Source organism: Chelmon rostratus, chromosome 12 (assembly GCF_017976325.1).
Source record: "Chelmon rostratus isolate fCheRos1 chromosome 12, fCheRos1.pri, whole genome shotgun sequence".
Taxonomy (NCBI): Eukaryota; Metazoa; Chordata; class Actinopteri; order Chaetodontiformes; family Chaetodontidae; genus Chelmon; species Chelmon rostratus.
Window position 1 is genome coordinate 13,995,135 of NC_055669.1, and position 11,709 is coordinate 14,006,843.

At 40.1% G+C, this 11,709-nt stretch overlaps 1 protein-coding gene across 1 annotated transcript; it reads left to right on the forward strand.

Annotated features, from left to right (window-relative positions):
* Positions 1 to 2,876: 2,876 nt before the first annotated feature.
* Positions 2,877 to 10,681, forward strand: tfa (transferrin-a). Its single transcript, XM_041949171.1, has 17 exons — positions 2,877 to 2,996; positions 3,073 to 3,221; positions 4,144 to 4,246; positions 4,362 to 4,553; positions 5,561 to 5,690; positions 5,900 to 5,955; positions 6,231 to 6,394; positions 6,550 to 6,703; positions 6,801 to 6,964; positions 7,057 to 7,153; positions 7,243 to 7,263; positions 7,819 to 7,983; positions 8,419 to 8,569; positions 9,194 to 9,261; positions 9,359 to 9,540; positions 9,974 to 10,163; positions 10,319 to 10,681. The coding sequence occupies exons 1-17, from the start codon at positions 2,957 to 2,959 to the stop codon at positions 10,363 to 10,365; spliced, it is 2,073 nt and encodes a 690-aa protein (XP_041805105.1). The 5' UTR covers positions 2,877 to 2,956; the 3' UTR covers positions 10,366 to 10,681.
* The last annotated feature ends 1,028 nt before the right edge of the window (positions 10,682 to 11,709 follow it).

Consider the following 11,709-nt stretch of genomic DNA (forward strand, 5'->3'; position numbering starts at 1 on the left):
GCAGTAAACAAAATTCAGCATTTGTTTTCAGCCTCTACAATGAAATTAAATGCTTTTCATCATTGGAGTAAATATGTTCAGACATGACACTGTGCAGACAGCTCTTTAGCTCTGTTCCTGATCGCATGTCTAGTCACTCCTTTCATGATCTCCTGATGGTCTGCACTACCTGCCCTCACTAAAATGACTTGTAGCACAAAAGTGAAGAAAGAGCGCAGCGTCTGGGTTTATCTCGGTGGATGTGGGTGAAAATAAAGAATTAGTCATGGGAGGGTGAGGCTAAGGTCATGGTTTCAAGGCTCAACAAATAGGTCATTCTGCGGAACGTCACGGGCAGCTGATCAACTATGCAAATAAAGTGTTGCATAATGAGTAGATTCTCCTTTTTGGTTTGGTTCTGCCAAACAAGGATCTATGCAGCTGCTTTGATTTGATGATACACTTTTAAATGACACATTTTCCTGCACTCGCTCTCCTTGAATATATTGAATATTAAAAAAGCATCTCTTTTGAAATGGGTTCTTTTATTTTAGACTGAAAGCTGTTTCAAGATTGTCATGGGTTATAGTGCGTGCTCCTGATAATATGAGTGACACATTTTAACCAGAAACTGAAAGTGTTTTCTGCACATTGTAGGTTTAACCTCAGCTTCAAAATAACCAGCTGACGGTGAAGTACTCACATTTATAAACTTTAGAGCAGCTAAATTCTTAAACTGGATGCTGAAACAGAAGCAGGGCCCAAATTATTCATTTCCTATTTATCTTCACTTCCCCTGCAGAATAATAATAATAATAAAAGAAATAAACATTTACAATGAATTCGTGAATGGAACTTTTTTTTATGACTTTTGGTTCAGCTGGCCCATTTTTCTTGCAGTGTGCGCCCTTTTCATCATAGAGGAAACTCCACTTAAAGTTTTCATGCAAATATTTGCTTTACAGGGCAAAATAGATAAAAGTAATTCCAGGCAGGTTTCATAGTCACTACAACCACTCCATCTGCAAACCTGAATCTCACTTTTATTGAATGCTGATCTATATTCTTTATTTTATTATTGTCTGCTGTAAATCCCCTTGACTTGATAAAGTCTGTATTATAAGGCACTGTAAGTGTTTGAAGCTGCAGACACGACAGCACAAAGAATAACAAAGATGAAGAAAGGACAATGGAGCTCAAGGCTGTGCGCTGAACAGGGTAAAAGAGATGGAAAGACAGACAAGGAAGTGGTGAACAATAAAGAAATATGGGAAGCGTCCTCTATTAGTTATAGCTAACAAAGAGTTTGGCTTGGACTGCATTGCGGTGCATTCTTCTGGTTACCAGACAGGGTTCGGCTCTGGCTAATAAACAGATTTTATCAATTGTTTTGCAACGTTTAAGCCTGAACTGCAATCCATACTTTGGCTCTCCATTTCAAGAACCCCTCTTCTTACTGTAAGTGTAAGTATAAAAGGATTCGGTGAGGTTACATGATGAGTGAAATACAGTGCCAGTTTCCTCTAAGAATGAATATAATCCATCCACTCGTCCTCGTCTCGAATCTTCCAGAGTTGCACCATCCAAAAGCCCATCATGAAGCGTGAAATCTATATCGTGAAAGTCATTGAGCGATGTTTCAAAATTTGGCAGCTGGGAACAAAGGAGGAGGTGTTGCTGGTTCAATTTACCAATCAACAGGAACCTTTGCTCTTGTGTTGGGTAACACTGACTCTGTAAACACGACTCTCATGCGGGTCACACTGCAGCTTTTCAAAGTCAAATACTTTTATAAACGCATTTTGTTTCACCAGCTTTTTGCCTTTTTCTTCAAACCGTCCTGGTAACTAATGCAACAGGGTCACTTTATAATAACTTGCGAATAACAGTATACAACTGCAATACTTCACTCTGCCTTCATAAAGCACTAGTCGCCCCCCAGAAGGAGAGCAGACAGCAAACAGGTTTGTTAATGCTGTTGAATGTAACTAAGTACTTTTACTCCAGTAGTACTGAGAGAAATATTGTACTTACACCATATTCACTCGAAAGCTGTGATTCAAACTAACCAACTAAATTGAAGCAGTTAGCTCCACCTTGATCAAGTATCAGAATGCTGCTTACACATTAATGAAATAGTAATAAAAATGCAATAAAATGACAGGAGTCATTCTGTTTCATACCTTTATGTTTGATATTTTAAGCAAAATTTGCAGGACTTTTACTGAAGTACGATTTTGATTGCAGGACTTTTACTTCTACCAGATATTTTTACACTTTTACTGAAGTATCTGAATACTTTTTCCACCACTATCGATGCTGTAAAGAGCAACATACCAGTTGGATTTACTACATTAAAATACAATATTTTAAACTCTGATTCACAGCTGAAATTCACTTTAATAGACTTCCTTGTGTATTTGTTCTCTGGGATCAAAAATCTATCCAGCCTGATGAGCACCTGAATCAATCAATCAGTCAATGAGTCACTTTATTTGTTCTCAAAGAGCAAGTGAAGAAACAGAAACACGGAAAACAACTCAAAGCACTTGAACACACCATATACTGCAGACTCAAAGCAGAAATGTGTGGGAAAAAGCACTTAAAAATGAGGCAAAGCAAATGAGAAACAGACATTTTTAGAACCTGAATTGATGTTGAATGAATTTTGAGGTGCATCGTGCCATCGTGAACTTTTTTCTGCTCTTCTGGGTGAACAGAACAATGGCTTCAGAGGAGTGCCTGTGAATTTCCAGGATGTGGACATGTCGGAATGTCTCTGCTCCTCTGCAATCTTGTGTACCTGCACACAAAAAGTACACACGCGCACGCGCGGCAGACGCACGCGCACATTAGGAAACCTGAGCAAACTTTTTTTTTTTTTTTTGGCCCGCACAGTCAGAGGGGCTTGCTATAAAAGCCAGAGCTGCCTCCCGGACTCTCTGCTCTGCTGACCTGGAGATCCCCGCCGTCCAGCATGAATACCCTCCTCTTCGTGGCTCTGTCCGGATGCTTCGGTAAAGACTTTTTTTATTTAACTTCACTGAACGCTTAATGTGTCCGCTTTTGTTACTTACCCGCCTGCGTTTGCAGCCGCCGCCTTCGCGGCCCCCACAGACAAGGTGAGATGGTGCCTCAAGTCGGACGCCGAGCTCCGCAAGTGTTCGGACCTGTCAGCCAAAGCTCCCACGTTCGCCTGCGTGAAGAGAGACAGCACTATCGACTGCATCATGGCCATCAGGGTGAGGAGAGAAACATCATCCATAGCATAAGCTTCATCACATGTGGCCCGTAACTAACAGAAATGTCTCCACGGCTTCAAGCTTAATGTTTGATTTGATCTTTAAACTTAGAAAAATGGCTGATCAGAAGATCGATCAAAATTATTAGATTTACTGAAGGTGTGGCCAGTAGTGAGGAGAAGAACATTTTTAAAAGTATATATATCACAATGTAAAAATACTCCATTACAAGTACTGCTTGTCTTGCATTCATGATGAATACAAGTAAAAAACTACTACCAGCAAAATACACTTGAAGTATCAAAACTAATAGTATTAAAGAATATGAAAACTGTTTTCATATTTTCTGATTCTTAGTATTATTATTATCATTGATGAAATAATGTGTAAACAACATTTTAATCTTGCAGCAGGTGTTATTTTCAACCACTTTATATACGTTTCAGTAGTTGAATGAATTATATGCAAAGCTAATTTATATGCAAAATCTTAATCTGCAAAGTAACAAGTGACTATATAACTCAGATATATACTACTAATTTGTCATTATTATGGTTTATTGAGATGGTCATGATATTAACTACTTTATAAATTGTTTGGCAGTTTAATATTCAAAATTGCGTCATATTTTCTAAGTAGATCAAGTGTTTTGTCTGTAAATTGTTGTATATATGTAAGAGCAAAAAGATCAATATTTCTGTATGAAATTCAGTGGAGTAGAAGTATAAAGTACCATTAAACTGAAGTATTCAATCAAAATACACATATCTGAGCACTGTACATTGAAAGTACGCTTGAATGACTGTGTTATTTCCCACCACTGCATTTAATTAGAACAAAATATGCATCAAAACACTGTGCATAAATAATGAACTGTTGCAGAGATCAAACATCTTGCTGCTGGTTGTGTTTCTTCAATCAGGCTGGTGAAGCAGATGCCATCACTTTGGATGGAGGGGACATCTACACTGCTGGACTGAACAACTACGACCTGCATCCCATTATTGCTGAGGACTACGGTCCCTGTATGTCCACTAATCAGCTGTCTTTACTGATGAAATTAGCACTCTCTGTCTGTCCAGCTTTTTGCATGAGCTACACATTGAACTTTTTGCTCACAGCTCTTCTGTATACTTCCAGCTTCAGACACCTGTTACTACGCTGTTGCTGTGGTAAAGAAGGGCACTGGATTTGGCATCAGAGACCTGCAGGGGAAGAAAACCTGCCACACTGGACTCGGGAAATCTGCAGGCTGGAACATTCCCATCGGGACTCTGTTGTCCATGGATCTGATTAAGTGGTCAGGCATTGAGGACAGCCCTGTGGAAGAGGGTGAGTTACAACACTGTGCACAAAATGCTCAGCACAATCCTGAGATAAAAGTCATCAAAGTGACTGGAGTTGAAATGTGTTAGCATGCAGCTACTGTTGAGGTCATCTCAGTCTTTTTTCTGCAAAGCAGTAGCTTGATAATTTGGGGAAATACACTCTTTGCTTCCTTGCTGAAAACTTAAACTATAAATACTATAACTAATACACAACCATAATACCACTAATAATAGTAAAAATGTGAAAATGCAGATTTGTGCAAATGTGTATGTGCAAAGGGTTAATGCACATTTGTATATCATAAGTAAAATAGCAATAATTCTAGAGTAAAGATAAATTGAGTCAGTGTTGAACTTGAAGTTACAGCCAGCAGCCAGTTAGCTTAGCTTAGCATAAAGCCAAGAGGAAACAGTTAGCATGGCTCTGTCTAAAGGTAACAAAATCCGCCTACCAGCACCTCTAAAGTTCAAGTACAACACAGCAAGTATGACTTTTTCTCCATTCATGAGCTCAGCAAACCGACTGCAGACTGTAGCTTCATATTTACCACATCTTCTCATCTACCTCTTGGAAAGGAAACAAATCTATTTCCCAAAATGTCAAACAATTTCTTTAACTAGTGTTTGGGGTTTTTTTTAGGCTGATTTCAGTATTTTCATTCACAGTTTAACAAAATCTGAATGCTTTAAGGTCAACAAAAATAAATGGATCAGATATCACCCCACCTACATTTGGTGTTTTGATGATTTGAAACAGCTTTTACGAGTAGGAACAGTTGAATAAATAATGAAAAATCCAAATAACAAAAAGAAATGCTGGGAACGCGATCTGAACTGCGCTTGCCACTTCGCTAGATGCAATGCAAAAGCCGCTGTGGCACAGAACAAACCACAGGAAACACTGGGCTTCAGTGGTGCTGTTATTGCATTGTGTCTGAAGTGTGGGAGATCTGCGTTGCTGGGATTATAACCTCTAAAATATATGCTTCAGCCCTGCTTTTTATTTTGCAGCGGTGAGCAGCTACTTCGTGTCCAGCTGTGCTCCAGGGGCAGCAAAGGGCAGCAAACTGTGTGAGCTGTGCAAGGGAGACTGCTCCAGGTCCCACACGGAGCCTTACTATGGCTACGACGGAGCCTTCCAGTCAGTATCAGTCTGTCTTTTATCCATCTCAGGGCAACTGTTTAAAATCCTCTAACAGTCTAAACATGTTTATCTTCCAAATATGATGACCTGTCACAGCTCAGCCTGTAATTTGATACTTTCTTAAACCTGTTCTCTCTGTGAAGTACACTGCTGGCAACAAACAAACCTGTATTGTTGATGCACCTGTGGATTGGTTTACTTCATAGGTGTCTGAAGGAAGATGCTGGAGACGTGGCTTTTGTGAAGCATCTCACTGTACCTGGTCAGTATCACATGATCATCTATTCTAATATGCATTTACTTATTGACTCATCAGCCAAGCAAGCTGGTCAGTTGTTTCAAATCTATATTATAAGACTATAAAATATGAGTTAAATGCCAAGATCTTCCTTTAAAATATTCTTAGATATTTTCATATTCCTCAATAACGTCAAAGCAGCGCCAGTGCAGGCATCATTACAAGGGGTATGAGATTTATTTAGAAGTGGAAGACTGGAAGAGAAAAAACTTTAAATTGTTATTGTGACACATTTTCAGAGTCCGACAAGGCCAACTACGAGCTGCTGTGCAAGGATAACACCAGGGCGCCCATCGACAGCTATAAAGATTGCCACCTGGCCAGAGTACCGGCTCATGCTGTTGTCACCCGTAAGGACCCACAGCTGGCCGAATTAATCTGGACAAGCCTCAATTCAGTGCAGGTATAATACAAAATATTCATCCCACACTGAGAGCCAGTGGTGGAGTTGACTGCCCAATAGGGATGATAAAGCAGTACAGTGACTCATGATAGAAGGAGTCGTTTCATGCAACTTGCGCTTACATAATAACGTTTGCTCACTTTTTGCCTTTTCAGGGCTTTGACCTCTTCTCTTCTGATGCCTATCCATCTGGCAAAAACTTGATGTTCAAGGACTCAGCAGTGAGGCTGGTGCAGCTGCCCCCAAACACAGATTCCTTCCTGTATTTGGGTGCTGAGTACATGAGCATTGTCCGTTCCCTTAAGAGAGGTACTTACACCCACATTAACACCCATAAACCATCGGACAAACGTGCTCATTGCACGGCGGACACTGGCTTATGCTTGTGTTTTACTTTGCTTTCCAGAACAGACCCCAGCCGCTACATCCACTGCCATTAGATGGTGTGCTGTGGGCCACGCCGAGACAGCCAAGTGTGACACGTGGAGCATCAACAGCATGGAGGATGGCAACACCGTCATTGAATGCCAGACTGCCCCCTCGGTTGACGACTGCCTGAAAAAAATCATGGTAAAACACTCTTGGATGGAAAGTATGGGAGTCTGTTACTATCATGAGGATTTTGTGGCGTTTGTCTCTGATCATATGTTGTCTTCCTGCAGCGTGGCGAGGCTGATGCAATGGCAGTGGATGGAGGACAGGTGTACACAGCTGGGAAGTGTGGTCTGGTTCCTGCTATGGTGGAGCAGTATGATGAAGGTATGAGATAGCACAGAAACCATCACATACAATCCTGTGTTTTACCTTTTCTACATGAGTAATATTTGCATGTCTGTGTCACTCCACAGAGCAGTGCGGCACCACTGGAGGTAATAAACCTGCCTCTGCAGTATTTCTGTTCCTTCTAGCTTTACCAATATAGATAAAATTGAATGATAAATATTGATATGACTATCTTTTTATGTGTTCATGCTTGTTTCTGGGGTAGTTTCCTGGAATGACCTATGTAATTTGGTGATAATTATAAGCAAACATAAATTTGAATCCAATTAAGCATTCAGTCATGGGCACATGGATGGAAACATTTCATGATGTGCCATGTTCAGATGCCCTGCTGTGCATTGACTTTCTAGGTCCTGCTTGCCCTTAACTGGAATTAATTAACTGGAAGTGTACCATTTGGACACTGTCTGTTTCCTCAAGTACCAAATAGCTCTTTTCAGGAAACTTCATGCAAATTATTAAGAAAATATTTCTAAATTACAGAGCGGAAAAATAAAGCACTACCTATCTAGTCTTATATAACAAGATAAATGCATCTCCCAGCTCTAAGATTAACCTTTAAATTAAATTAAACAAACTATCACTAATAATCATCTGCCGGATAGTTTTCTGATTCATCTCCTGTACTTCCACTCTTGTAGCTGCAGCCTCCTCTTATTATGCTGTTGCTGTGGTGAAGAAGGGTTCAGGGGTGACCTGGGAGACTCTGAGGGGCAAGAAGTCCTGCCACACAGGCATCGGCAGAACTGCTGGCTGGAACATCCCCATGGGCCACATCCACAAACAGACTAATGACTGTGACTTCAGTAAGTTTAACATTCTCTTTATATACCACTAATTTGAGGGAAGCATAAGAAAGAAGCTTAATGCGCTGCAATGTGGAAAAGTTTTATTGAACTTGTCTTGCAGTGTCTGCAAAGTTGCAAAATGCTCACATATTTAATTTGTTCGCTACAAAGTCCACTTGTGGCAACTAAAAGTTGTTGGGTTTTTTTGTCACAGTTTGTTTTGTGCTGACTGTGGTCCTGGTTAAATATTTAACAAAAACCTTGACCAAAGTGTTTTTGTAATTCTGTGCTTTGTATGTCCAACTTACCTCCTCCAACTCCACAGTTCAATGCTGTTGAACACCGTCACATTTCCTGCATTGGGAGAAATGTAGTTTTTAGGAGACGTGATCGCCTTTTGCACACTGCTGAGTGCGAACACCGTGCTGACTGTTTCTCCTCCTTCTCACTCAGCTAAGTTCTTCAGTGCAGGCTGCGCCCCCGGAGCAGACCCCGAATCTCCATTCTGTTCTCAGTGTGCCGGCAGTGGCAAAGCTGTAGGAGATAAGTCCAAGTGCAAAGCCAGTGCTGATGAGCAGTACTACGGCTACGCTGGAGCCTTTAGGTAGGATGCAATTATTCTCTGCAGAAAATGTATACGTGAGTGTATATCAAAAGAATGGTTTGACATTTTGGGAAATACACACATTTGTCTTCTTTAGAATGTGAAAAGACGAGTGGTTCCACTTTTATGTGTGTATGGAGCTTAAACCTGGAGCTTGGTAGTCTTGATTAGCACAAAGACTGTAAGCAGCTTGCTTGGCTCCAAAGAAATGGAAATTTTAAAAAGGGGGACTATACTATTCTAGTTTGACAGTTTAGCAGTTTATCTGCACTTTTTGTGCAGCTTCTCTGCTGGTTGCAGCCAACAAGAAATATAAACATCACTTAACTCCCACTAAAATCAAGAAGAGATACAATTTATTAATTAGTATGCTTGAGACTGCTAGTAGTTGTGTTTTTGAACTTTTTGAGAGAGTCTGCTCACTGCATTCTTTATGCTAAGCTAAGCTAGCTGCCTCCAAACTCTAGCTGTGTCTCTTATATGATCTTCTCATCTAACTTTTGGCAACAACGCTAATTACCCTATTCCCAAAAATGCCGAACTATTCCTTGAATTACTCTTCCGGAGCATCCAGCTGAGGGTGGAAAGGTCATCTTCATATTTATGTGTTGTATGTGATTATAGATGTCTCGTTGATGGTGCCGGCGATGTTGCCTTCATCAAACACACAATCGTCCCAGAGAACAGTGATGGTAAGAGGCTGACTTTGACCTGTTCTCATCTCAACTACCGCTGTGTTGTTTCCTTCAAATCTATAACAATCTTCAATGCCGCCTCTTCTCGTCAAAGGCAATGGTCCTGCATGGGCTAGTGGTGTGAGTTCTGCTGACTACGAGCTGATCTGCCCAAAGAAGGGTCCAGTGCCAGTCAGTGATTACATCTCTTGCCACCTGGCTGTCGTGCCCGCACATGCTGTGGTGACTCGTCCGGAGAGACACAGTGAGGTGGTTCGCATTCTTCAGGACCAGCAGGTCAGTGATTTTTGGTTGTTTGCATTACAAAATATTCTATTACATTGACAAGGAGGTCAGTGTAGGAGGTCAGAAGAAATCTTTTGCCTCACTTTATCAGATTTGTTTTGGTGTCTTTGCAGGGGCAATTTTGTTGAACTTTGAAGTAATACATTTGCATTGCTTATTAGCTATTTAGCACTCGATATATTATAGTTAAGATTTGTTTGAATTTATCTCCCATGCTGGCTAGTGATAGGCGACCTCCCAGAAAACTCTCTGATATTGTCCAGCTCATCTTTCACTGTTTTAAGTTTTGTTTTTACTGTAGGCTTTATTTTCTGTCGACGCTCTAAAAATGTTCTTCCCTCGCATGGCTGTGCATTGCCTACGACTCCTACTCATTTGCATTCAGTGTGCAGTTGTAAATGTAAATTTTCTTTTTAATTTTTAGACCAAGTTTGGTACCAGTGGCACCGATACATTCAGAATGTTCCAGTCTGAGTCAGGGAAGAACCTCCTCTTCAAGGATTCCACTAAGTGTCTCCAGGAGATTACAGCTGGGACATCTTATGACCAGTTCTTGGGGACAGATTACATTAATGCCATAACTTCACTCAGAGAGTGCAGTGAAAGCACCCCAGGTTTGTACTACTGTGGGTTAAATAAAGGTTAACAGTAATTTAACAGATTTACTTTAAAACTGTATTGTAGCCTAGACACATCACACACACCATAAATAAAATATGTGCCTGCTCTGCATTCCCAGTAATTCATTTTTTTTTTCTCTTCCCGACAGATCTGGAGAAAGCTTGCACTTTCCACTCCTGCCAGCAAAAAAACTAGTGGTGACCACAGACAACATGGCGCCCCATTTGGCCATCAGTGATTCGAGCACCTTACCTAAACTTCCCACACTCAACCCAAATGTTGCCTTGTGTCTTTTCCTACTGATCTTGCTGTAGACTTATTTTTAGAAGTGCAACCAACAAACATATATAAATCACTACCACAAACTACAAATCAACTATTCTGTGACCAATCATGTCCTATTGTAGCTTTTTCATGCTGTTGAAACAAAATGTTACATGTGTTATTGGATCAATGTTATGTTTTGTGAACACGTGCCTGACTTTTCTCAAATAAAGCCTTTTTAATGCTCTTTTGTGGTGACTGGATGGTTTACTTTTGTAATAATGTCATGTTTAGGCTTTCATCTTGAATATCATTAAAAAGGGCACACAGTGGTATTGTACCTTAAAGACTATATTAAGGGATAATACTGTCAAATTTGCTTCCAATGGCGAAAACAGTATGGAACACCCAAGTACACAGACTTGTTAAACATTATGTATTAGGCAGACAGACATGTTATAATGTGGTGTTCAATAACAGATAGTGTAAGAGGTAAAATCACCATGATAAGGGATGCACTCAAATTTCTCTTAACTATACCATCAGTAAAATAATAATTGGTTAACAGTTTTACAAGCTGCGATTTAACCTCACAAGCTACTCTTTCTGTAGAAAATACTGAATAAATAATTATATAAACATCACAGCCACATATAACATGGGACACAGGACTCTGTGGGTACTCTGAAAAGCCTCCAGAAAAGCTCCACCCAAGCCAAAATCTGCACAATATCCTCATGTCTCCCTGCAACATATCTGACCATAAACAGACAGAAATTGCTAGATTTCATGAAGAGTTTTCACAGTACATGGACTGGATCACGTGTTTGCAATGTCAAAAATTTTGCATTTGACAATCACACTCTCATTGACTGAAGCTCTTGGCATAGTCAAACAAACCCACAATCAGGCTCCAGGACAAAAATTAACTTAACTGAGCCCTTATTGACTCCCTTTTTGTAGTAAACACTTCAAACCAGAATTATTTAGAAATATGCACCCTCTATATATTATGTAGACAAGTAACAATGCAGGACACACCTTAAGACCTTCATCAATCATTTGATATTCTCTTTTTAGGAGCACATATTCCCAAACAATTTTTCTGAAAAACATTTCAAAATGAATTCATGTTTTCAAGTAAATATCAGTATCAATGGACCAATGTTCCTGGTTCTCAAATGTGAGGCTTTGCTGCTTGTCTAGTCACATGTGATTGACTCAGTATCTGTGGGTTTTGGACTGTTTGTTGCAGTTACAAGTAATTTTAATATG

Bases quoted from the DNA above. Each gene is read 5' to 3' on its own strand.
- tfa (XM_041949171.1), top strand. From the start codon at position 2,957: ATGAATACCCTCCTCTTCGTGGCTCTGTCCGGATGCTTCG. The intron at 2,997-3,072 runs GTAAAGACTTTT...CTGCGTTTGCAG, and splicing joins GGCTCTGTCCGGATGCTTCG to CCGCCGCCTTCGCGGCCCCC. The intron at 4,554-5,560 runs GTGAGTTACAAC...TTTATTTTGCAG, and splicing joins GGACAGCCCTGTGGAAGAGG to CGGTGAGCAGCTACTTCGTG.